Here is a 23,560-nt window from a genome sequence, read left to right as displayed (position 1 = left end):
CCTCTTGCCAGATAACTTTAGCTTGTGTCAAGTTGAGAAGGAGGAAGGGAGGGAGGAAGGGAAGGGAAAGAAAAAAGGAAGGACAGAAGTAAGAAAGAAAGGAAGAAGGAAGGAAGGAAGGAAGGAAGGAAGGAAGGAAGGAAGGAAGGAAGGAAGGAAGGAAGGGGAAAACTAACTAGCAAACCCGAAGTGAAAATTTTGATGCATCAGTAGATAATTTTGTCTGACTGACTTACGATGCAATTTCCTTAAAATTTTAAAATAGAAACTATCACTGCACCTTCTAATTAGTCTTTAAATTCTTTAAAAAAAAAAGCAGCTTCTCCAAGTGTACGTTATCTTGTTCAATTAGATCCTCAAGAGAGGACTATCATAAAAGTAAAACTTATTTCAGATTTTTTAAACCTTGATTTCAGTTTTACCCTCAAACCACAAATGTTCTAATTGGTTTAATTTTAATCTGATGCTGAAGGGGGAAGCAATGTTCAGTGAAATGAAAACACAGAGGGAAAATTAATTTACTTTTTCTGTGAGTTTGTTTACCGGAGGTATCACAGATAGTAAAGTCAGCATAGGTGTTGAACTCTAGAGTCATTAAATAGAAATATTTAAAACCTGAAATTTTTCTTGAGAGACCAGTTTAAAACTAGGAGGAGCAAAGTGGCCATCTGGTGATGGGAAAGAGCATTACAGACACAATTTTGCAGGAAGACCCAAAGATCATAAATATTAACAAAACCTCCATGAATTGTAAAAACAAGCTAAAGTCATCTGGTAAGAGGGAACTTTGAGAAAGCGCCTCCATCAGATTGGCCCAAAGGCAAGTCTGTAGGGTATCTTCTTATTTTTTTGTGAGTTTGGTACAAACATCGATAGGATGAAGGGTCTAAACTGAGGAACTGCCCCTATCAAATTGTTCTGAGTATCATGTCTGTGGGACATTAATAAGAGAGGGCCCAGCCACTGTGGACACTGCCACCCTGAGCATGTGGATCTGGGCTGTATAGGCAAACAAGGTGAGCAAGCAATGGACTGTAAGCAATGGGCCAGCATTTCCCCGCAGTTCCTGCCTCTACTCCCACTTGAGACCCTCCCTGTTTATCCCCTCGAAGGACTGTGATCTGGCCATATTCATCAAGTAAACCCTCCCCTCAGGTTGTGGTTGGGTCAGTTGTTTAACCCTTGCAATAGACAGCAAACAGCGACAGTCAGTCTCTTACTGCCCCCCTAATTTCTACTTTATTTTGTAAATAATTATTGCCTCCTGAGCATTTTGGCAAACAAAAGACTCTCGAAAACCTGCCTGAGAACTAGAAGACCCAAGGGGTCTTTTGGAGAGAGTGGCATCTATACTTTCTTCTGTCTGCCCGGTTCTTTCTTGCTCTTGCTCCCCGGGGAATACAAGACTCCGGAGGCTGCAGGGGAGCGGCAACTGGGGCGGAGGTCACCAGCTGAGGGATAAGGTCTTTTGACACCGCTGCTCCGTGCCGTGGTGGGGATCAAGACCAGATAATACTATCTTCGAGACTCCAAGTATCAAAAACTTTCACCGTGAAAATGCCTGGACCACGTCCTCACCGGCTTGTCTGCAAACTGCCACTCAGTCGCTGGAAGCAAATAAGGGAGAAAAGATGTACCCAAGTCTAGCGCCTAGCAACAGTCTCTCACTGCTTCCCCAAGGAGCACTAGCAGAGATGGGGGTAGGGTCTTGGGGGGGGGGGAGGGGAGCGGGTGTCTTCCCCGCCTATGTTGATTGGTTGGAGGTTACCATCACGTGATACAGACAAGGATGAGCAGCTGATTTCCCCGCCCTCTTCATCCCCTTCGTGACCTAGAGGTCAAGGGAGGCGGAGAGCGGGTTTCCTAGGCAACCGCAGTGGGCGGTCAGTACACAGCAGGCCCGGGGCTGGAAAACGTGTGGTGTCAGCTGCACACAGGGATTGGGAGGTCGGAGTGCGCTCTGATCTGTCTCAGACAGCCCCGGAATCCACTCTCTCTGGAATAAGGTGGGTATCCGTCGGCCGGTGAGCTTCAGGCATCCCTCCCTTGTAGGAAAGATCAGGGAGTTTGCTTTACTCAACACGTGGAGGAATCTACCAGCAGCACACAGGCCAAGAGACCTACCTAATGGTGCAATGGAGATTATAATAATATTGTGATAATAGTTATAATATAAAGGAATAATAATAATTTAGAAGAAGGCCCCAGCAAAAAGAAGAAAGGAAAGGTGTGCCACAACCTCGGGTGGGTACTGGACTAGAAGACTTGGGTGCTCTCTGGTCAACATGATACTGATCATCCAGAGAAAGAAGGGTGTTTACATGGGCTATCAGTTAGATCCTGATCCCTTTGTACTTAAGCGAGAAAACAGTTGGACCATATAGGGCTTCTGCTCTGTCGATAGTCTCCTTCAATAGATGCTTACCCAGTTCTTCTAGGAGACAGAAACAGTTCTTTACAAGACAGTTGGTACTGTGTTCTGAAGTGTCGTGCAGAACAATGTTCAACATTATTTGGATCTGTGGTGTGACAGTTAATTCGAACCACTGGGTAAATTACATTGGTCATCCACCATGGGTCATAGTTCCTGCTTTCGGTGAGCATACTGAGACAAAAGGCCTACAAGTCTCACAATACAATGTGACAGACACTGCTGACCACATGGCATGTGCTAGCCTAACCCAGTCACGTAGAAGAGAATGTTTATAATAAAACCAAAGAAAATTCAAGTCTTCGGAGAAGACTCAGTGTAATCTTAAAGATGCATGGCGTATAAAGTCAAGGAGATCAGAACATTTCAGGGAGAGAAGAGGCATATTCAGAAGTACAGCCATGACAACCAGTCCTGGAATATTGTGTTGCTATTTTAGTTGACCAGGAGTTTGAGAGATTGGTATGGTAACCATAAACACCTTCCAAGAGGAGCAGCATAAGCAAATGAACACCTCAGGAGGCTGGCTGCCCCAGCAGTGTAAGGAATGGGGGAGGTGGAAGTGGCAGCAGGAAGGACATCCAGAGAAGGGGACACAGTGACAAAGAATGGAGAGGAAAAATGAAAACGTGGGTAGACTTTATGGCGCATATGGAAAGGGACTTGATGAGGAATGGTCCTGGGGAAAACATGGGGGAATGTCTCAGGTTTCCAACTTGGATGGAGAGGGGACAGTGGTGTCCTTTATCCCAAGAAAGCCTTCATTAGGGAAAAGCACATTAAATGAGAAACAGGAGCTCTGTTTGGGACACTCTGAATTTGAGATGCTAGTGACACATCCACATGGAGTTTTCCACAGGGACTTTGGATTTATTGCAGAGGAAGGAGGAAAAGAAAGACGAGTAAGTTTTACAAAGAATAAAAAAAACAGTTAATGCAAAATAGCAAGCAGGGGGCTAGGGAGACGGTTTAGACAGTCGAGTGCTTCCCAGGAAAGCAAGAGAACCCGAGTTCCAGACCAGAGCCATGGAAAGAAAACATTGCATTTAATTCCGGTGCCAGAAAGGCGAGCCAAGTCCTGGGGCTCCCTGGTCAGCTAGCCTAGCTTAACAGGTGAGCTCCCATAGGAAACACTCTCAAAAGAAGCTCAAGCTGGATGGCACCAGAGGGGTGGCTCCTGAGTTTGTCCTCTGGCCTCCACATTTACAGCATGCTCCAGCGATTCTACCTGCACGAGCGCACACAGAGAGGGAGGGTGGGAGGGAGGGCATAGGAAGAAGCCAAAGAGAAAACCTGAAGAGTCATCAATATTGCTCAATGCTTTCAGCACGGCTCAATGTCACGTCAAGGTCAAGTCGCGAACCAAAACACGCCCTCTGTCCTTGACAACTTGAAGGTTGTTGTTGGTCTTGCTTAGCAGTAGAAACTGTGGTGGCTTGAAGTGTTTTCTTTCACAACACAGTAGGCTGGTGACTGCGTGGAGGCAGTGAATGGTTGCTACTGATTGTCTAGAAAGTTCCTTGTGAAAGCTTCAAAAATAGCTCTTCGTTAAAAAAGAAAAGGCACGATAGAAAGGACTTTTCTAAATAGGCAGACCTGGTACTCACACACAAAGGAAAGGAGACGATGGAAAGAAAGATGGAGGACCGACAGAGCAATGCTCTAACAGAGGTAGAAAAGGGTGGATCCGTGCCCAGAAAAAGATTCATTTCTGACAAAATGAAGGTTATCTATTTATTTATTCATGTAATTATTTACTGTATATGATACATGCACACTTGTATTGGGGATATGCACACCCACAAAGGAGTGTGTAGAACCTGGAGACAGCTGAAAACGGAGTGCTTCCTCAATTGCTCTCTACCGTATTTTTTTAGGTAAACCTGGGGCTTACCAATTCAACTAAATTGTCTGACCAGGCAAACCTTCGCCACTCCCCCCCACCCCGCACAACTTCTTGGGGTCTCTCTTGTCTCTACTCCCAGATGGGATGTCCGGCTTTTACATGGGTGCCGGGACTCGACCTCAGGTCCTCATGCTCACGCAGTAGACACAGACTCTTTACCCACCAAGCCACCTCCCAGCCCCAAAATGACTATTTCCACTGAGCCAAAAGTCCTAAGGGAAAGACCTTGTCTTTAAGGAGAAAGGAGATGGAAGGAAGTACATCCTCAGACACCCGTGTGTTTTGTGACAATGAGGACAAGGACAAGTCCATCTGGCAAGAGATTTTGAGGAGAAAGGGAGAGGGGATGGAAGTGGAGGGGAAGAAAGAAGGGAGTGAAGGAAAAGCTAGAAAGGGGTGGTGAGCGTTAGAATACTGTGAATCTCAGGATGTCATCTTTAATCCTCCTCAGGAAAGGAAGCTAGTTAGAAACACACAGTCCCCTCTGTAACTGGGGCACAGTTTCTCAATAGTTCAAATGTAGTTAGAATTTTCAATGACTTTTGTCTTGTCAGTTAACTACTGAATTCGAATAGAATTATTTTGCCCAAATAGGGGCAGCGATGAAGACAGAATAAATGTGAGGTTGACGAGTAATCCACATATTTGCATACCCAGAAAATGTAGTCTTCTTGACTAATGCCGAGACAGGTTTTGTTTTTAGAAGACTCAGCACTGTGAAGGTGAATGCCCTTCTGTGTTAATTTTTGTAATGTACTATCAAGTCAGAATGCCAGCTGGACTTTTAAAAATATTTTTTGAGATTTAATTTTTAATATTATTTATGTGGGTATAGGCAAGGTTGCAGGTCCTTACAGAGACCAGAGGAGTGGATCTGTGAAGCAGGGGCAGTTCTTAGCGCCCTCTGTGGGTGCTCTGGAGAACAGCAAGCGCCCTTAGCCTCCAACCATGGCTCCCAGCCCACACAGTTTCCTAAGCAACAACCACAACAAAATCTTAAGTCTTAGTCATAAGAAATGAATGTGAAAGACTAACCAAGAAATATAAAAAAGAGAAAGGGATTGTGTTCATCCCTTTTCTATTGTGATGATCAAACTCATGACTGAGGCAACTATAGAAGTAGAAGAAAGGGTTACTCTGGGCTTGTGGTCTCAGGGGCTTAAGAGTCTCCATTAGTTAGGGTTCTCTAGAGGAAAGAACTAGTGTGTGTGTGTGTGTGTGTGTGTGTGTGTCTGTCTGTCTGTCTGTCTGTCTGTCTCTTTGTATGTGTGTCTCTGTGTCTGTCTGTGTGTGTGTCTGAGTGTGTCTCTCTGTCTGTCTGTCTATCTCTCTCTCTCTCTCTCTCTCTCTCTCTCTCTCTCTGTGTGTGTGTGTGTGTGTGTGTGTGTGTGTGTGTGTGTGTGTAAAGGAAAATTATTAGAATGACTATAGGCTGTGGGTGTGGCCTGGCTAGTCCAAAAATGGTTGTCTCTGACTGGAGACAAGCCTGGATGTCTCAGCTAGTCTTCAGTCTGTGTTGGAATCCCAAGGAAGTAGGGTTCTAATACAAGCAAAGCAATGTCTCAGCAGCAGGGTAAGTGGACTTGCCCCTGAGAGTGAGGAGGGCAAGCAGGCAAAAAGCAGCCGCTTCCTTCTTCCAGGCCTTTGTATGTGGGCTGCCACCAGAGGGCATGGCCCGGATTCCAGGCGGGTCTTCCCACTTCAAATGATCTGATCAAGACAAGAATCCCTCACAGGTGGGCCCACATGCTTGGCTCATAGTTGACTCCAGATGCGGTCAAGTTAACAACCAGTATTAGCCATCACAGAGCGAGTCACCTCACCCCTACAGTGTTGATGTTCCATGGAGGAGCCCAGGCCCTTTTCAGTATCGACATAGCTGATGGCTCTCAGACTCCCAAAATTCTATGTCTTCCTCAGACAGGGCCTATGAGGCAGCAGGGGTGCTGGCCCTACCACACTCCACTGCCTGAAGGTGCCATCAATCTCCGTTTTCTTCAGTGTGGTCCATCACACCCATCGCCTGTCCTGCAAATATGCCAAGCATAGTCTCACCTCTGCCTGGGTCCATGTGATCCAAATTCCTTCATGGCTTACCTTATATGATTAGGTCTTTGCTCAAAGCTCACCATATCAGAAGCTGGCTTCTCTTTCCCCTCCTCAGCCATTTTTCTTGTGCCTCTTAGGTCCTTGATGTATAAGTCAGTGACTGTGTAAATGGCTGGGTAATTCTAAGTTAGTGACTGTGTAAATGGCTGGGTAATTCTGGTTGCTTTCTGCTCTGTGGCACTAGCTAGGGTCTCTCCTCTCCTCCTTGGCTCAGTGCCTTAGTCCATTTCATGTTACTATAACAAAATATTCAGAGCCAAACAGAAACAATAGACATTTGTTGTCTGTGGCTCTGTGTGCTGGGAAGTCCAAGTTCAAGGGTATCTGGTGAGATCTTCACATGGCACAAGGTGGAGGAGGAAATGGGGACCAGGCTCCCTCCATCGGGCTGTGATTAGAGCCCTGGCTCCCATTCTGGAGGGAAGACACCCTCTTGAGCTCTTAAAGACCTTATCTTTTAATGACACTATGTTCCAACACCTGAACTTTGGAGAGTCCTCATCCAAGCCACAGCTTAATCGTAGAGGAACAGTGTCCCCAGTCCACAAAGCCTGCGTGCACATACCAACAGCTGCATGCGGCTGTGAGCGCTGCAGCAATCACTGCTGCATTGTGAATGCCCTGTAGCTCCCTTTTACCAACAGTTGCTGCTGTGAGTTTCATAATAGCTTTAATTTGTATCGAAACTTCTCTTGCTGGTGTCTTGAATTTTGGCATGGTTTGTACAAACAACTTTTCTCCTAATTTGATGTCTGCTTCGTCTTGAGAGCACCTTTATCAGTCTTGCTAGTGGTCGGTCTTTCCCTGGCACAGGTACTCCTTTCTCTGTTCTCATCTCACTGTGGGCCTTCTAGTTGTAATCAGGGAACAAAGGTATGTAAACATAGGATTCAAATCGCTGCTTTGCTAAAATCTTAATTTGTGTAAGTTCCTGGACATGGATATAAACATGATTGAATGAGGGGTCTTATTAAAATGTAAGTATGACTTTATTCAAGTAAACATATGTTCAGTTATCACACAAATTCTTCTCCAATACCTTTATCCATGTCCCCAAAGCTCCCCTTTTCTTCCTGCTGCCTACTCACCTGTGACTGAACCATTGTTATTCTGGTTTCTGGCACTAGAGTTTCCAATTTGCACATGAACTGATATAGAAACGTATGATCATCCTATGTGTACTTTTTTTTGCTTCATATTGTGCCTACGAAAGCCATTAACACTGCATATAAAAACAGCTGTCATTTTACCCGTGGGTAAACCCAACAGAAATGTTGAACTTTGTCCCACATGATAAACACTCAGAGAAGCATTTATATTGGACCTCAATGAGAAACAGTCCAGATATGCATCAACAGCACAACAAGTTAAAATACAATGAGACACTCAAACTCTACAATAGTAAATATTTTTTTTAAAAAGACACCATTTTCTTTCTTTTTCCCTCTTGCCTCTATCTTCATCTTACCTTCTATTCTTAATCTAGTCCCATCAGCATTCATTGACACTCATGCTAATGACTTAAAATGTTTATTTCCACATTTTTCTCTTTACACAATTGTAAGGCCCCTTGAGCCACACTAGTGGCCAGGACCCTCCCCCTGAAGACCTCTAACTGCCAGGTTCCACCCACAGAACACTCTAACTGCCCTAACTGCTGGATCCTTCCCCCACCCTACAGAGTAAAAGTGTCCAATCTCTCTGAACACAAAATCTCACCAATCTCCATCCTGGAAAGCTCCACCCTAAAAAGTTCCACCCCCTTCCTCTATATAAGCCCTGTAACCTGTTCAGTTTGATGCCGTTTCTTATCTGAGTAGAGACAGCCACCCTCCTGGATTTTTTCCCTCCCAATAAATCTCTTGTGTGAGGTTTATTGTGTGGTGTGATGTTGTGATATTCCTTGGCTCCTGGCTGCCAGGATGCCTTTCCATCAGAGCTGTATACGCACACATTTATGCACAGATGTACACTTCCGGGAGGGAGTTAGGGTGAATGAAATTATACAATGTTTCCTACATTTTGTCATATCATTGTATTAAAAACAAGATTCCTTCACTTTTTAGTATATGCATTACATAATGAAAATATTTAAAATTATGAAGATTTAATTAAGTTGGTATTAAAACCATTTAGATATTAATTGGTTCATATCAACTGTGACAAAAAAGAAATCAGTGGACCGTTTTAATGAGTATTTATTACCGTGTCATATAAGCCTTAGTAATTCTTTTTAATATCTATTCTTGTTTGTTTGCTTTTGAGACAGGGTTTCTCTGTGTAACAGTTCTGGCTCTTCTGGAACTCACTTTGTAGACCAAGTTGGCCTTGAACTCACTGAGATCTGCTTACCTTTGCATCCCAAGTGCTGGGATTAAAGGCATGTGCCACCACTTCCCGGCTATTCTTATACAGAGAAATCACCTAGATCTTAGGTATCTAATTTCATTTTCCCAGTGCAAATGAATTCTCTATCTACTTTCCAGGAGTCCTTTTGTAGATTAGAGAAGTGGGTTTGGCTTGGGGAACCATAGCCTGGTAAGAAATCAAAGCTACAGTCCGCGTATGAGAAAAAAGTGGAAAGATCAGACAATGACTCAGAGTCTTGGGGAAAGGTCAAAGACGGCTTCTTCAAGTACTTTGAAGGTTTATTGTTTAGAAGGAAGACTATATTTGGACAAAATAAAATAGAAAGAAGTGTGGAGAGGCAAAATTAAGTTCAGAATGCTAAAAATGTGTGTAAATGGATACTTTAGAGATGGAAGGAGGTCTCCGTGGACACCAGGAAATGCATTAAGGTGATACTCCACTGTACCACCATGATGCTAGGGCTAATCTCAATCTCCCATTTGTTTACTAGATATATGACTATGACCATTGTTTCTTAATGGAAGATGATTGAAAGTGGAAACTTAAATCGAAGTGAAATTATTAAAGAACTGGTAAGTCCACCTCTGGTTTCTTTTCAACAATATTTGCAAGAATGTTAAGTAGAACATTTGACACTCCTTCATGGGGCCCTGAGGACTGACAAGGAGGATACTCCTCCTCTCCTATGACTTTTGGAAGCACAGAAATTATGGATGTGATCCAGCTTCTCTTTTGTGGGGGTACAAGAATGGTGTCAGTTTAATGGGCAGTTTATAGTTTCTGATGTCAAAAGATAATGTCTTAACTATTTAGAACAGATAATAAGTGAAATTCTTTCTTTGAAAACAGTGTTTGTGCAATGGTTTGTCTTACGAGATGGTTGGACAAGAAGGATCGGATACTTCCAAACTGGAGATGTTTTTCTCAGGGTATCCCCAAATCGTTGGATTATCATTGTTTCCTAACTTATCGAGTCTCACAATTGTTGCTCAGGATATAAGGGAGATTTCAGGATTGGAAACTTGCTTACAACTTAAAGAACTTTGGATTGCTGAGTGCTACATAGAGGTAAGTTTAAACAGACAAACGCGACGTGCGTCTTAGGCTTTGGAAAAACAGTTCATTAAAATATGTGCAACATGTATGGATCAAAACTGATAGATGGGCAGAGATGAAAATGTGTACACCGTGAAAGCAGGAATAAGGAATCAAAATATAAATACACTATTCTTTGTTGCACATATCAAATCAAATCATTGCCAGAAATTGTTTCAATTAGGCACTAAATTGGTTAGACATGTATTTTAGAAAGCAACAATACAAGATGCAACATGAGCAATAGAAAAATACACACCTTTTAACTCAGAAATCCCTCGCCTAGGAATTGTATCCTAGAGGAGCAATTCAGCAGCAGAGAATAGTTACGTGTGTGAAAGAGTTTGCTTCAGCATTTTCACAACAGGTGAAATTTTCAATGTGAACATTCTGCACATAGAGTGATTTTAAAAAAAACTATTATGAATTTCATAAAATATTTTGTAATTGTTTTTTTTTTTTTTTTTTTTTTTTGGTTTTTCGAGACAGGGTTTCTCTGTGGCTTTGGAGCCTGTCCTGGAACTAGCTCTGTAGACCAGGCTGGTCTCGAACTCACAGAGATCCGCCTGCCTCTGCCTCCCGAGTGCTGGGATTAAAGGCGTGCGCCACCACTGCCCGGCTATATTTTGTAATTGTTAAACATACTTTGAAAATTATGAAAATGCATTAAGATGCTCTTGAGCAAAAAGAAAACGGCCCATAAAATCAGATATCTCTGATTTTATTTATATAAAGTTGATGTCATGGACTAAAACTTAAAGTATAGAAAATTAAATATTTTGTATTTAGGCAGAGAAATTATATGTTTACTTCAAATTTTTAGTTAATTTTGGGGGTATTGATATTGCAATAAAATGGTACTTAAAAGAAAAAAGACTTAGAAACCTACTTTATTTGATAAGTTAATGACAAAATAAATAACACTCTTCAATCTCCTTTTCAACAGAAAATTGAAGGCCTTCAAGAATGCAAAAATTTGGAAAAATTATATTTATATTACAATAAAATTTCCAAAATAGAAAATTTAGAGAAATTAATAAGATTGGAAGTTCTTTGGCTGAACCACAATATGATAAGAACTATTGAGGTGAGGTCATTTCGATACTTCGCATGTCAGGCCAGTTTACTGGCATTTAAACCACTGTGTCCTAGATAATTTAGTGTTAAGGGTCAAAATATGTATAAATAGCACAGTTACTGTTGTCAAAAAGAACTGGGGGTGACTGGAGAGAGATGGCTCAGTGGTTAAGAGCACCGGCTGTTCTTCCAGAGGACCTGGGTTCCATTCCCAACACCCACATGGCCACCCATAGGTGTCTGTAACTCCAGTTCCATGGCACCTAACACCCTCTACTGCTCTCTGTGGACACCAGGCACACACAGTAGACATACATGCAGGCAAAACTCTCATGCACGATTTCTTTTCATGAGGTAAAAAAGAAGAACTAGTGTGTAGGTTGCATTTTTATAAGGAGTGTCATTGTCTCTATTGTCCACAACTGGCCTGGGAAGTAAGATGACATTTGGAGTTGGAAGGTTCTCAGACAGGAGCCTTAGAGAGGCGGTGTGACTTGCCTGCAATCATAAAGAAGCTGTGGGATACGGTGGTTCTCCACTCACTCTGCTTTTCTTACCCTCCCCTCCTTTCTGTTCCTTCTTAAAATTCTCTCCAGGTTCCATTAAAGTGAGACGGGGTGACTTAATTGTACCCATTTTCCTCTGGGCCTGCGAAGCACACATTATCTACTGTTAGAACACCCAAGGAAATAACCAGGGTGGTCAGAATTAGTAATTTTTAAAATTGCATGTTGTCTACACTTGCAGGGCTTAGAGACTCTGAAGAATTTAAATGACCTCAACCTCGCAGGGAACCTGATAAGCAGCATTGGTACGTACTGTTTCCTCTGGAATCCGGACAAGAGCATTTTAAAAGTGTGTGCTTAGAGATGTTCCTTTTAGGCTTTATGTCGTTGAAAAGCGTTTTCGCTTCTGCATCTTAGATGGGGCTCTTTCCATTGAGCTGTGGAGATCTTTAAAACAGCAAGTGCTCCTTTGAGAGTCTCTCCTGAAGTGTTTTGATCAGACTTACACGCACCCAACTCTTTCCCGATCCTCCCCCACTTCCCTACCTATTTTGAAAACTATGGCTCAAATGATAACTACCAGTCACTAATAACTATCGCCGATTATACAGTGGTGTCATGAATCCTATTGATATGCGGGAAATAATGGTCATCCATAACCCACAAGTATGCCAGGATATATAATAAAGGTAGAACGAGAAGCTTAATTGTTTTTGTGATATTGAGGATTGAACTCAGGGCCTTGGGCATGTCGGGCAGACACTCTGCCACTGAACTATATCTTCATCCCTAATGGTTTTTTAATCTTGTTTTTAAATTATAGGGCGATGTCTTGATCCCAATGACCAACTGGAAAAACTAAACCTTTCTGGAAACCAAATTACTTCTTTCAAGGTGTGTTCAACTAAATGACTGGTTTCTGGTTTCAACCTGAGTTACAAACTGTATAGACCAGAAAATACACCAAACAATTCTCCTTCAAGAGTAATTTCACTGATGCTCTAAGGCTTTGGGGTCTCATATCAGATATCCTGCAATCAGATGTTTACATTGCGATTTATAACAGTAGCAAAATTATAGTTATGAAGTAGCATTGAAATAATTTTATGGTTGGGGGTCACCACAACATGAAGAGCTGTATTAAAGGGTCTCAGCATTAGGAAGGTTGAGAACCGCTGCTCTAGGGAGTTTGAGAAGCCTCTGTCCAATGACTCATAATGACTGGATTCTTGTAGAACCAAAAGACAGCTGCTTAGCCAGATGGTAGGATGCGACTTTCTCTTGAACTTCTCCTAGGCATTCTCCATCCATTTCGTTTGGGGTTCATCTTCTAAGAACATCTGAAAAAGTGGAATGCCCCTTCTTAGCCCTGGGGTCTCTTTCTCGTTTATGTCTACATTCATTCTTTAAATAATCCCATTGTGCCTTATGACTGTAAATACAGCTAAGCTAATCACTGCTAAATTGATCCCTCTGCTTACTCTGACCACTTCTCTGAACTGCAGACCTCACTTGACCAACTTCAAATTCATGTCTTCTCCCCAAACCTTCTTTCCCTGTAGGCATCTCTGATTCTCTAAATGGTATTTCCACTCTTCCAGGTAATTAAGCAAAAATCTTTAAAACCCTGTTTTACTCCTATTATTTTTTCATACCCTACCCTCAATCCATGAGCAAATCCTGTTAGTGACCATTTGGACTATGACCAGAGTTTTACTGCCTGAACCACTGTCAACTGTGGTCGTCAATCTGCAATACTGAGAGGAGACCTTAAAGTGCAAATTCTTACAGTTCTCCATATTTCTATTTATTTTTGTGTGTCCATGTGTGCGAGCCATGACACATGCGTGGAGATAGAGGACAACTTTCAGGAGGATTCAGTTCCCTCATTCGACCCTGTGGGTCCTGGGGGTCAGACCCAGGCTGTCAGACTCAGCAGTAAGTGCCCTCACCTGCTGCACCACCTTGTCAACCCTTTTTCTTTTCTCTAGTCTCAGTCTGTTTTCTGGACAGCAAAGCTTGCGTGAGTCCTTTGAAATACGGTTTGCTAAATCTCTCTTGTCAAACCTTTCCCGTGCTTTCTCGTCTTGTTCACAACACGGTTCTGACAATGTGAGATTGAAGGCACATATTCAAGCCCACCTGATGAAAATATCAGAGAAAGGGGAGTAAGGAATCATTTTGAATCCCCCAATGTAAATAGATACTCTTTAACTCAGAGAAAAACAAAAGGGTATTGCAAAGCAGCAGAATGAGTAAATTAAAAAGAAATTTGAGTAAAAATTTTGCCTGATTAGTCAAAGTCAAAGGCATTAATCAATAGGAAAGGGTAGCAACATTTTAACAGGCATTGCAGGAGATTCTTCTCGGCCAAGGCAATGGACATTCTAAGAGGGGGACATGAATATTCATAAGGCCGTGGAAATAAGAAATCATGGATCTATTTCAGTAATGCCAGCATTGGCATTTGCCTCAAATGGGCGCACATGAGAGCACCAAGAGCCGAGATTAAAGGGCTAGTTAGATCTCCAGTGGGGACTGTGTTTGACAGACAACACACAGCTGCTACTGCCTCCCAGCAAGGCGATATTACCATATGATCACCGATCTCCCTAGGGAATCACAGAGTTAGTGGTTATTGGCTTGGAGCAGCAGCTGGTACACAGAAACTGCGTAGCTGTGTAGCCCGTCATCTACAGCAAACGCTGATCTTTTCTTCTGGAGTTTAGCTTCTTTTTTCACTAGTGAGAAACAGCCATCTAAGTCACTTAACAGGCGTACGTAGGTGTTCAATTAGAATGCGTTGCGCGAGATTGTGGCTGATCTTGTGTGCTAAAACGCCTCCTTCCAGCGTGAGTATTCATAACTGATTGAACGTTTTCACTGCTGTTTTAGGACCTTACTAACTTGACCAGGCTGCCTCTCTTAAAGGACTTATCTCTGAATGATCCTCAGTATAAAACTAATCCAGTGTGTCAGCTGTGCAATTACTCCACCCACGTGTTGTATCACTTGCCTTCTCTTCAACGACTCGACACCTTCGATGTATCTGCAAAGCAAATCAAGGAGCTAGCCGATGTAAGTGTGTTCACAGTCAGGTATCTGGGACGCAAGGACGCCTGGCTAATGGCTTTTCTCTGCCTGGGTCCTCATACGCGGTTGGTCGTACTGTGCAGTCAGTTCTGATGTCCTGTCTGCTCTTGCCGCAAGAGCAGGATTTTCTCCTGGAAGTCCACAGATGACAACATTAATGCTGGAATTCAGCGGTCATACTAAAAATGGAAAACACGTGTCTGTTGGAAATAGAATTTTTGATACATGAATATTAAAAGTATTTTAGAACAAATTAAATATAGTATTTTTAACTTTTTCCCCGCATGGAAGAAATCTAAGTAAGTTAAATTTGAATTTCATACAAATAGTAAAAAAATGTCTTGGTGTAACTCAATAAGTACAATACCTTGTTGCTGATTTGAAATTTAACTTAGCATCTGCTATTTTATCTGGCAAAATAAACTACTTACTCCTCAACACATGATGCTGTTTTAAACTTAAAAATTTATTTGAAATCCTTGATGACTCAAGTATATTTGTTTTGGCTTTTCCACTTACCCCAAATGATCAAAATAGCAAGAAACATCATTTCCCAATTGTCTTTTCTTTCCTTCCTTCTTTCTTTCCTTCCTTCCTTCCTTCCTTCCTTCCTTCCTTCCTTCCTTCCTTCCTTTCTTCCTTCCTTCCTTCCTTAAGATGTGTGTGTGTGTGAGAGAGAGAGTAGTGAGGTGTAAGCTTGTGTGTACACATGTATGTGTGTGTGTACTCACCTGTGTGTGCTCATATGGAGGCGAAAGGTGGATGTCAAGTGTTCTCCACCTTATTTTTCAAGAGGGAAGCTCTCACTGAACTGATCCCCTTAGGTAGATTGTCTGGTCAGTTCTTTTTGACTAATCTAATTCTCAGGCATCATTTAGCTTGTATAGTCCATAATGGGCTATTTAATCAATTTGTTATTGTTAGCTGATTAGTAACTGAATGGTATACTGGCATGAAATTTAAAGTTTGAGATAATTGCATTAAAGTGATAATTTAATAATCTACTCAGTCTGAAAAATAGTTCAGCTAGAGCACCATTTTTGCAGACCGTGGGGGTGGGGGTGGAGAGAGACAGTAAATCTTTTTTTGTCAGGGTTTTTAAAAAGTGAATTTTACTCAAGTTTGCATTTGCTTTTAACCCCTTTTAATTTGCTTGCTTTTCCTGAATTAATAAACTAGGAATATTGGTTTAATATTTGCTCCAGTCCCATGTCCTATTAGCTAAATACACTGTTTTATAAATTAAATTATGTCTGCAATTTCTTTCTTGGAAATTCTGGAAATAGATGTGAATATTCCACATATTCATATATTAAACACCAAGATGCTCATTGAGATTTTATGTCTATGTATTAAATTAAATCCTGTGAGCACCATCGCATCTGCTGTCGTCGTCAGCATTTCTAATGGAGCAAGCCAGCTTCCGGATTTATCAAGAGCCTGTTGTGCTCATACAGCACCACTGATGGCGATGTCTTGGTTTGCTATTGCTGTGGCCCAAAGCTCCCGAGGAGGAGTTTATTTCAGCCTACTTATCCATCATCCAGAGAAGTCAGGGCTGGAACTCAAGGCAGGAGTCTGGAGGCTGGAGTTGATAGAAGAGCACAGCTTACTGCCTTGCTCCTCATGGCTTGCTCTGCCCACTTCCTTATGGACCACTGCACACAGTGAGCTGGGCCCTCCCATGTCAATCATCGATCAAGAAGACTTGTCACAGGTTAATCTTGCCGGGCATTTTCTCTGTTGAAGTTCCCTCTTCCAAAATGACTCTATCTTATGCCAAGTTGACATAAACCTAGCCAGCACAGCTACCTGTAATTTGTTTTATCTTAGCCTACGCTATTTACTCTCTTGCCTTCAGATCACAGCAATGAAGAAAATAATGTATTATAACATGCGAATAAAAACTGTTCAGAGACATCTGAATGAAGAGCTTGAGAAACTGAATGACAAAAAGTGCAAGTTGCAGAAGCTACCAGAAGAACGGCTAAAATTATTCAACTTTGCAAAAAAAAATGTAAGATTTAATCATGTAAAATTCTAGTGGCTACAATGTAGGAAAATTATCAGACAAAATAGTTACTTCTTAACCCTCCCATCTGCCACTCTCTCTCTCTCTCTCTCTCTCTCTCTCTCTCTCTCTCTCTCTCTCACACACACACACACACACACACACACACAGAGAGAGAGAGAGAGAGAGAGAGAGAGAGAGAGAGAGAGAGAGAGGGACTGAAAATCAAGTTTGCATTTTTCACATTTTGGAGTATTTACATGAACTCTACCAGCTGAGCATCCCTTATCAAAATATCTAAAATATGTCCAAAGTTGAGTGCACTTCAAATTTAAGTTCAGGAGTATTCAGCTATATTAATTAAAATCCGCAAGCAAGAAAATGAACGTTCTTTATATAAACTGCACACAATTTTAAATATGTAACTTTATTTTAGCAGCCCGTTGTAGCAATTTAAGCGAAGATAGAGCCAACTGATAGATTTCTTGTTATAAACTTTGTGTATTATAGTTTATCTTTAAATCCTACAAGAGTTTTATTTGTCTTTGACCGAAACTTTTCAGGGGTGACCCAAAGGCTAAGTAATCAAGATAATTAATATTCAAAGCAATATTTTAAATATCTCAATTAATACCAAAAAGTCTACTATCGATGACAAACTCCAAAATATTAAAATCTGATACAAAGTGTGGTTTTTTTTTGCTAGTTGGATACTGACACAAAAGGCAAACTTTATCTCCCCTTTGTGTGTGTTTTCTATAGTTTATATCTCTCCACACATAGTTGTAAAAACATTGAAAAGTAAACAGGTTTTTAAAATTACATTATTTGAAGTTTAAGGTTATATTCACACCCAATCCATCACAGGCTCTAACTTCCCTTTGGCTTTAACGTGCTTGCTGTCAGTTAAGAGACTCCCAAGCCTCCTCTTTCAAATCATCGCTTGTTCCGTAGATGAACTTGCCCCAAGGTTGAAGTCACCCTTTGACTTTTATAAAGCCTCAGCCACCCATTACCCACATTTCCACTTTGGCCATCTACGCTGACTAATACATCTAACCACAAAAAAAGTCTATCTGAATGGAGGCTTTGCCTCAGTAATGTTTTAGTTTTAACTTGCTCTCTGGTGTGCTGTTTTCAACAGTTAGAACGGGAATTAGATGAACTCAAGGGGCCTGCTAAAGAACCAAATGATGCTGCACCAGAGGCTAAGACACCCAAGACCAGTGAGACTGTGGCACAAGATTTGGGTCGGCAGCAGAAGATTCTCACCAAACTGAGCGCCCTGGATGAAAGGGTCGCATTCTGGAAGAAGAAACTAAATGAGTACGTTTAGTGAACTGTCTGCTCCTTCAGAGTGAAAACATGAAAGAATAACTATCTGGGGGCCAAGAGTTGAGCTCAGTTCCCTCGAGAAAGGGGAGGCAACAAAACATGAGCTGTGTCGGCACTTGGGTGCTAGGGCACCCACCCATTCAACACTGGGCTCTGGCTGAGGCCATTTTCAGTTCAGCACATCGAGCATCCTCCTCCCATCTTGGTGTCTGCTTCTGTCTGCAAACTGAAAGACGGCTCTGCTTAGTTCAGAAACTCAGCAAGCAGACCAGATCCAGCAAGGCACACCCACAGCCCTTGCTTGATTCAACTGCTGTCTCGTTCACTGGGACACTGAGTAAATAAGTTGATTGGGTCCTGTAATGATATTAACAACAGGATTGTGACATTTGGACATAGGGGGCTTCTCCATGCCAAGTGACCCTCAGACTAGTCATTTAGATATAAGGGCTGTTAGTAATGACATGACTGAGGATATTGTGGTATTAGGACACAAAATGGCTTGCCTAGGATTTGGCAGTCCTGTTCTTAGTTCCAGAGAGTCTTCTTAACTTTTCCTACTCTGAGTGAGAGTAACAAAATCTGCAGTGATTTTCACTGCCAGAAACAGAATATCTTGTTCCTTGTTTAACTGCTGACATTAACCTTACTCATTCATGAAAATAAAAAGTAACTGATATTAAAATACATGTTGCATTACATAAATTAGCTGAATACATGTTACGGCCCATGAACAAAGTGAATACATGTTACAGCCCATGAACAAAGTGAATACATGTTACTGCCCATGAACAAAGTGAATACATGTTACTGCCCATGAACAAAGTGAATACATGTTACTGCCCATGAACAAAGTGAATACATGTTACTGCCCAAGAACAAAGTGAATGCATGTTACTGCCCATGAACAAAGTGAATACATGTTACAATCCATGAACAAAGTGAATACATGTTACAATCCATGAACAAAGTGAATACATGTTACAGCCCATGAACAAAGTGAATACATGTTACTGCCCATGAACAAAGTGAATACATGTTACTGCCCATGAACAAAGTGAATACATGTTACTGCCCATGAACAAAGTGAATGCATGTTACTGCCCAAGAACAAAGTGAATGCATGTTACTGCCCATGAACAAAGTGAATACATGTTACAATCCATGAACAAAGTGAATACATGTTACAATCCATGAACAAAGTGAATACATGTTACTGCCCATGAGCAAAGTGAATACATGTTACTGCCCATGAACAAAGTGAATACATGTTACTGCCCATGAACAAAGTGAATACATGTTACTGCCCATGAACAAAGTGAATACATGTTACTGCCCATGAACAAAGTGAATACATGTTACTGCCCATGAACAAAGTGAATACATGTTACTGCCCATGAACAAAGTGAATACATGTTACTGCCCATGAACAAAGTGAATACATGTTACTGCCCATGAACAAAGTGAATACATGTTACTGCCCATGAACAAAGTGAATACATGTTACTGCCCATGAACAAAGTGAATACATGTGGCACTACATGAAGAACTGAGAACTGAATACATGTTATGGTACAGGAACAAACTGCTATGCATTAATGCTGTGAGTTTTCATATCATATGGATATCTGCACTGCATTTTGTCTCTGGCAGAATTGAAGCAATTTACCATATCGAAGTAAGACAAAAGAAGAAGAGCCATGGCTTATTGACCCCGTTTTTGCTAACCGAATTGGAGACTGTGGGGAATATCCACTTTGAAGAAGGCACCCAAGCTGATGACTGGTAAATCTGAACTTTAAGTATAGCTTGAAAAATCATTGCACCTAGGATCCTAGCCAGATGATCAACTTAGGGAGTGTCTCATTTCAAAACAGTTTTTATCAAAATATTCGTTTGTTGAAAATTTGCTATTCCATATTTTCCATCTGTACACTTGTTCAATTGCTTTATTGTAATGAGCCAAACTCTGGACACCTTGACAGTGTTACTCTGTGTGCATTTTTCTTAGTAAGACAGCAGAAAACGGTTTATGGGAAGTTTACAGAAATTTTAAGAAAAAAGTTATGGTCCATTGTGGAACTATATCCTCATGAATTTATAGAATTTCTGGGTGGATATAACTCTGGGTTCTGACTAGTGGTTGAAAACAACAAAAAGCTGCAGCAGAATTGGCAACAGCAAGTTGCCACTATGGGAGGCCGTCTCATGGCTGTCCTGCAGGCCTGTAGTCAAAGTGGAAGCCATTGCTGGGAGCTAAGTGGTCAGTGAGCACATGGTCACTGTGTGTCGGGAGAAGGCAGACAAAGCCAGACCTCAGGTTGTGGGGGTCCCTGCAGGTATCCCAGCCAGCAGGGAAACAATCCAGGTGAGGTAGGAATGACTCAGTCAGCCAGGCTAGAATCTGATTTATTGTGACATATTTAAACACAGTACAGTTTGGAAAGAAAAAGAAAAAGCTTCCTGATGTAATACAACCTCTGATGCACAAGGAGACATAATTCCATCAAAACCTAATTAAAAGTACATGTCATTTCTTCCAAGAAGAAGGGTTCCGGGAATAGAAAAGGGTCTCCATGATCTTGGTCATACAAATAGCACCGAGGCCATTTTGGCTACCAGTCATCTTCAGTCTTGGTTGTGGGAGCTTGGGGGAGGCCCTGCTATATAGATAGTGTATAAAGATCATCTAGCCTGCCCTGGCCCTTCAGATAACACAGATTACCTAGACTGTTAATCACCTTCAATTCCCAGCCTTCTGGGTGGAAGAACAGGTTAAACACCTTCTCTTTGAATAGAGACTTCTGCGTGCTTAACATTCCTGGTTTCCCAATGATCTGTGGGTGCAAGGACATTTGTGCTCCCAACACCAAATGAAAATCCCACATAAAGTTGAGGAGGATCACCTGAGACAGAAGCAGAGCCCAGGTATACATCCCTCAGAACCGTGGCCTTCCTGCCCCCGAGAAAAGCAAGTGGCTATGTTGCTAGAGGATAGATTAGAAATAACCCTTAAAGACAAAGCCTTAACGAAGAATGTTATTAGTTAGGAGTTTCACCTTTCTGAAGTCACTTTCTCAAACCTAGAAGCCTTTGACACAACCAAAGGTTGCCCTAGAATATTGGAGACCTGGGTATTGGAGAACCAGCTGTTGTGTGGAACTACAGGATGGGCGCACACACATCTCCCTAGAGTGCAGTGTTGTTCGACAGCAGCAGCAAGGCAGAGTCTTATTTTGGACCACAATGCCACGTTCTTGTGAACTTCTATAAACACGTGTGATTGCTAGGTGTGATTGTAACATGTGGCTGCCTGGAGATCAGGGGCTGCTTTCAGGAGAGGTCCTTACCCTTGAGAGTGGCAGTCTGGATCCTGGGGTGGAGAAGTGTAAAGAGCTCTCCCCAGGGAGAAAGGGGCCTTTTAAAGCACATTCTTCCACATCAATCAATCTTTTATATCAGTGAATCTGTCCTGCACTTATCTTTATTTAACCACAATACTTGCTTCTTACGTACAAGGCCATAAAAGACGTCCTGCCAATTCCCTTGTAAACAAGGTCTTGGCTGTTCAGATGCACAAACTCCAGGTTCTGGAGGTTGTAAGACGGAGTCTTTCATTCATATTCATTCAGTCTACTGAGGAATGATAAACAATAGAATCTTTATTAGAGATAATGTATCTCTGCTTCTGTTTAACCTCTTAACAAAACAGGACAGTTAGTTAAAAAAAAAATTAAGGATAAAATCACAGCCAGGCATTGGTGGCGCACGCCTTTAATCCCAGCACTTAGAAGGCAAAGGCAGAGGGATCTCTGTGAGCTTGAGGCCAGCCTGGTCTTCAGAGTAAGCTCCAGGACAGCTAGGACTGTTACACAGAGAAGCCCTGACTCAAAAAATTAAAAAAGAAAAAAGAAAGAAAGAAAGAAAGAAAAATCACTAAAATACCATTTCTGCTTCTATGTCAGCCTGATAGAAAGTTGGATATTTTTGGTGGCTTTTAATAGGTATCTACAAAGCATTAATTTGAATTTAATAAGAATAAACTTGACCCACCTTAAGGAGGTAATCAAATGTATATTGGCAGAATTTCCAGCCGGTTGCTTGCTTTAAGCATTCCACATGCCTGGCCACTCAAGTCTGCTCTCTTACGTATGATTTTTAAAAATAAATCACAACCAAAGAGCTTAAAATAGCCAGGTGCCTCATTTCTGGTTGTTCCATTTAAACATTGACTTCTCTTTCACCAATATTTTTAAATTCAGGGATCTCTCCTTAATAGGAAGTGCCTGAGTAGTGCTAGATTTTCACGTTGCCTAGAGCTGGGCGGCAGGATTTCCACCACTGAACCGTCAGTGCTCCCATCGGATTAACTAGACTTGGCGAGTTCGGTTTTTCACTTTAGGAGAAGAGTGACCGGAGGCCCTTGCCTGCGCTGATTAAGGTTCTAGTGGTGAGAAAGTCGGGTTCTCTAAGCTGTGAGTTCTGATACTGGGCTCACAAACCAGCCACGAGGAAGCTCCCCTCTGCGGCCCCAGCTCTCAGGCACATCCAAACGAATATGAGGCAAACGGATCCCCTATAAAATCCCACGATTCCTGTTCTTTAATCTCACCTTAATCTTCATGCTGTACAATTTTAAGACAAAATTGTAATTCTATAAGAATGGCCAGATGAGGGCAGCAGAGAGCCGGCCAGTCGCTGAGCTCCACAAAACTGCCAATCTTCCTCCTCTGGCTCTCAGGCGGCATTCCTTCCAGGAAGATCTTCCCTAAGACTTCGGGAAGGCGCTCTCTCCACTCCTCACCAAAGGCTTCTCTTTTAAGCCTTCGTCAGTTTAGAACTTATGGCTCTACGAATTTATTGTATATCCACTCTGCCTTAGGAGAGAAACCAGAGTCCTGCCTTTTTCCCGTGCGTGTCCTAACTTAATTAGGAAGTTCTTGTAATAGCCCCAGAGATAATGATGCTTTCAACGAGACCAGCACCAGTGGTGATGGTATCCAGGATGTGATTCAGCACGCATTTGAGACATGGTGGCAGGCATGTTGAAGGAGGAGATGAGAGAGAGTGAGGAGGAGCGGAGAGAGTCGCTCCGCAGTCTTAGCCACAGGGTGGGGCCAGATGCTTACTCAATGAGTTGGCCTTGAAAGGCTTTTCACATACTCAAGTGGGCATTTTAGACAACAGCTGAATATTCAAATCTGGGTATTACAGCTAAGTTTGGGTAGACATGAATATTTGCATATATCTACATACATACATACATATGTACATACACACCAGATGAAATCACCTAAGGAGAGAGGAAACAAGAGGGCCATATTCTGGTTCCTGGGGAAATACAATCTTTCCAGGTCTGATGGAGGCATGTAACTCAGTGGCAAAGGGCTTGCCTGCATGCGGAAGGCTCTAGGTTCAATCCTTGGCACCATTAAAATGTAAAATAAATGAATTTTTTTAAAAAATAATCATTTCAGAGAGCCAGGAAAAAGAAATATTATGACAGCATAGCCAGTAGGAAGGCAGCCAGGAAGATGAGGTCACACTGAAGCCAACCACACAGACTTACGAGGGAATGGGGATTCGGTCAACATAGCCTTTAAGTGGAAGAACCAGACAATAGATAA

General features: G+C 42.0%; 1 protein-coding gene across 2 annotated transcripts in view; it reads left to right on the top strand.

Annotated features, from left to right (window-relative positions):
- Window positions 1-1,817: 1,817 nt before the first annotated feature.
- Lrrc9 (leucine rich repeat containing 9) overlaps window positions 1,818-23,560 on the top strand; it is a 92,233-nt gene continuing 70,490 nt past the window's right edge. For both annotated transcript variants that reach the window (XM_075948098.1, XM_075948099.1), the window contains exons 1-10: window positions 1,818-2,006; window positions 9,307-9,388; window positions 9,666-9,884; window positions 10,858-10,998; window positions 11,736-11,799; window positions 12,318-12,388; window positions 14,390-14,572; window positions 16,449-16,604; window positions 17,743-17,924; window positions 19,587-19,718. In XM_075948098.1, coding sequence (XP_075804213.1) covers window positions 9,341-9,388; window positions 9,666-9,884; window positions 10,858-10,998; window positions 11,736-11,799; window positions 12,318-12,388; window positions 14,390-14,572; window positions 16,449-16,604; window positions 17,743-17,924; window positions 19,587-19,718 — 1,196 coding nt within the window. In that variant the 5' untranslated portion in view covers window positions 1,818-2,006; window positions 9,307-9,340. The remainder of the gene's footprint in view (window positions 2,007-9,306; window positions 9,389-9,665; window positions 9,885-10,857; window positions 10,999-11,735; window positions 11,800-12,317; window positions 12,389-14,389; window positions 14,573-16,448; window positions 16,605-17,742; window positions 17,925-19,586; window positions 19,719-23,560) is intronic.

The sequence above is a fragment of the Microtus pennsylvanicus genome, chromosome 14 (assembly GCF_037038515.1).
Source record: "Microtus pennsylvanicus isolate mMicPen1 chromosome 14, mMicPen1.hap1, whole genome shotgun sequence".
In the NCBI taxonomy this organism is placed as follows: domain Eukaryota; kingdom Metazoa; phylum Chordata; class Mammalia; order Rodentia; family Cricetidae; genus Microtus; species Microtus pennsylvanicus.
The sequence above is the reverse complement of the archived record's forward strand: the minus strand, read 5'-3'. Positions and strand labels throughout refer to the sequence as shown.